Consider the following 2486-nt stretch of genomic DNA (forward strand, 5'->3'; position numbering starts at 1 on the left):
TCCTGGTCTCTGAAGTGCTTGCAACCCCTCCCAGATTGGTATAATCTGCAAACGTTTTTAATGTACTCTCTCTGCCATTATCCAAGTCATTTATGGGGCTATTGAATAGAAGTGGACCCAGGACAGACACCTGTGGGACCCCACTCAATATTCCCTTCCAGCTTGACTGTGAATCATTGATAACTACTATCTGAGAACATTTTCTAACGAGTTGTGCACTGACCTTATAATAGGTTCATCAGTCTATATTTCCCTGGTTTGCTTATGAGAAGGCGATCTGAGACTGTATGAAATGTCTGACTAAAGATGAGATATACCACATCTACTGTTCTTGTCCCCGCCCCCATCCCCTCGTCTTGTTACCCTGTCAAAGGAGGATATGAGGTGGGTTTGATGTGATTTGTTCTTTACAAATCCATGTTGACTGTTAGTTGTCACCTTATCTTCCAGGTGCTTGCAAATTGATTATTTGCTCCATTCCTTCCAGGTACAGAAGTTAAGTTGAGTGGTTTATAATTCCTGGGTTGCCCTTATTCTGCTTTTTATTGATAGGTACCACTTGCCCTCTTCCAGTCCTCTGGGATCTCTCCTATCCTCTGAGAGTTCTCAAAAATATTCTTTAATCGCTAAGATCTCTTTGGCCAGTCCCTTAAGTATTCTCTGGTGTATTTCATCTGGCCCTGCTGACTTGAGGACGTCTAACTTGTCTCAGTAATTCTTAACTTGTTGTTTCCCTATTTTAGACTCAGATCCTACCCCATTTACACTGATGTTCACTGTTAGTCCTCTGATAACTGCTAACCTCTTTGGAGAAAACCTAAACAAAAATGGCATTTAATACTTGGGCAATTGCTGCATTGTCTTGTGACTGTGTTTCCGTCCTCATTGAGCAGTGGTCCTTCCCTGTCCTTCATCTTCCTCTTGCTTCTAATGTATTTGTAAAATGTTTTCTTGTTACCCTAAATCAGAGGTTAGCAAATTACAGCCTGTGGGCTATATCTGGCCCCTGAGCTCCCGGCCAGGGAGGCTAGCCCTCGGCCCCTCCCCCACTGTCCGCTCTCCCCGGCAGCCTCAGTGCTCTGCACCGCAAGTGCTCTGGCCCTCCGCTCCTGCTGGGCAGCATGGGCAGCGTGGCTGCGAGCTTCTGCCGCTCTGAGCGGCGGAGTTAGGGCGCTGGGAGCCAGTGGGTTGGATAAGGGGCAGAGGGTTCCAGGGGGCAGTCGGGGGACAGCGAGCAGGGGGGATTGGATAAGGGGTGGGAGTCCCAGGAGGCCTGTCAGAGGGTGCTGGTGGGGTGGATAGGCTTCGGGGCAGTCAGGGGAGAAGGAGCGGGGGGGAGTTGGATGGGTCACTGGTTCTGAGGGGGGCAGTCAGGGGGTGGGAAGTGGGAGGAGGTGGATAGGGGGTGGGGGCCGGGCTGTTTGGGGAGGAACAGCCCTCCCTACCCGGTCCTCCAATGTGGCCCTTGGGCCAAGAAGTTTGCCCACCCCTGCCCTAAATGTTCAAACACTACAGTAATGGGGACAATATGAATACCTAAAATAGCTTGAGGGCTAGAGCTCAAACATGGCATATATATATATATATATATATATATATATATATATATATGCAAATGCATATCCTTAATGCCCTGCCTAAGTCATTTAATAGCTCTGCACCTTTGCTTGTCGGAATGTTGATTGACATTTTTGAAGGGGACTTAGGTAATGGGGTATCTAATTCCCCTTGACTGTACCCTTTGAAAATTCCAGTTGTGATTCATGATACCTTTCCCCCCCTAGGAGCTCTGTCAAAGGTCCAGCTGGTGGAGTGCGGAAGGGATGTGAAAAAGCCTGGAGACTCTCTCCGCCTCTCCTGCAAGGCCTCCGGCTTCTTCATCAGTAGCAAGTGGCTGGATCGGATCCGTCATGTTCCTGGGAAGGGACTGGAGTGGGTCTCCAGTGTAGACAGTGCAGGTACCCCATATTACCTGGACTCAGGGAAAGGGCAATTCACCATCTCCAGAGATGCCTCAGGTAACCTGGTGCATTTGCACATCAGCAGCCTGAAACCTGAGGATGACAGTGTGTATCCTTGTGCTTGAGATATGGGATCCCACAGTGATTCACTTCACTACGAATACTCTAATGGGATCCTGCACTGGAGAAAGTCACTAAAGAAAGTGAAATACTCTGACTGTCTTCTGCTTCAGTCACAGAGTACAAGAAATTCAGAGAATCCTAGAAAGGTAGGGCTGGAAGAGGGACTTCAAGAGGTCAATGAGCCAACCCCCCTGCACTGAGGCAGGATTAGATATACCTCTACCACCCCTGGCTCTTCATCTGTTCTTAAAAACCTCCAGTGATGGGGATTTCACAACCTGCCTAGGTAACCGGTTCCAATGCGGATAGTTAGATATGCTTATCCTTAAAAACTTCTCCCCCACACCTCATATCTAACCTAAATCTCCCTTGATGGATTTTGCATTTCTTTATTTTCTAAAA

The 2486-nt window shown here is 48.1% G+C and overlaps 1 gene segment (V, D, J or C); it reads left to right on the plus strand.

Moving 5' to 3' along the window:
- The first annotated feature begins 1675 nt into the window (after positions 1-1675).
- On the plus strand, positions 1676-2086 carry LOC125629895 (Ig heavy chain V region 914-like). The segment is given in 2 exon segments: positions 1676-1706; positions 1785-2086. Coding segments are annotated over 2 exon segments (333 nt in total).
- Positions 2087-2486: the final 400 nt, after the last annotated feature.

This window comes from Caretta caretta, chromosome 13, assembly GCF_965140235.1.
Source record: "Caretta caretta isolate rCarCar2 chromosome 13, rCarCar1.hap1, whole genome shotgun sequence".
Taxonomy (NCBI): Eukaryota; Metazoa; Chordata; order Testudines; family Cheloniidae; genus Caretta; species Caretta caretta.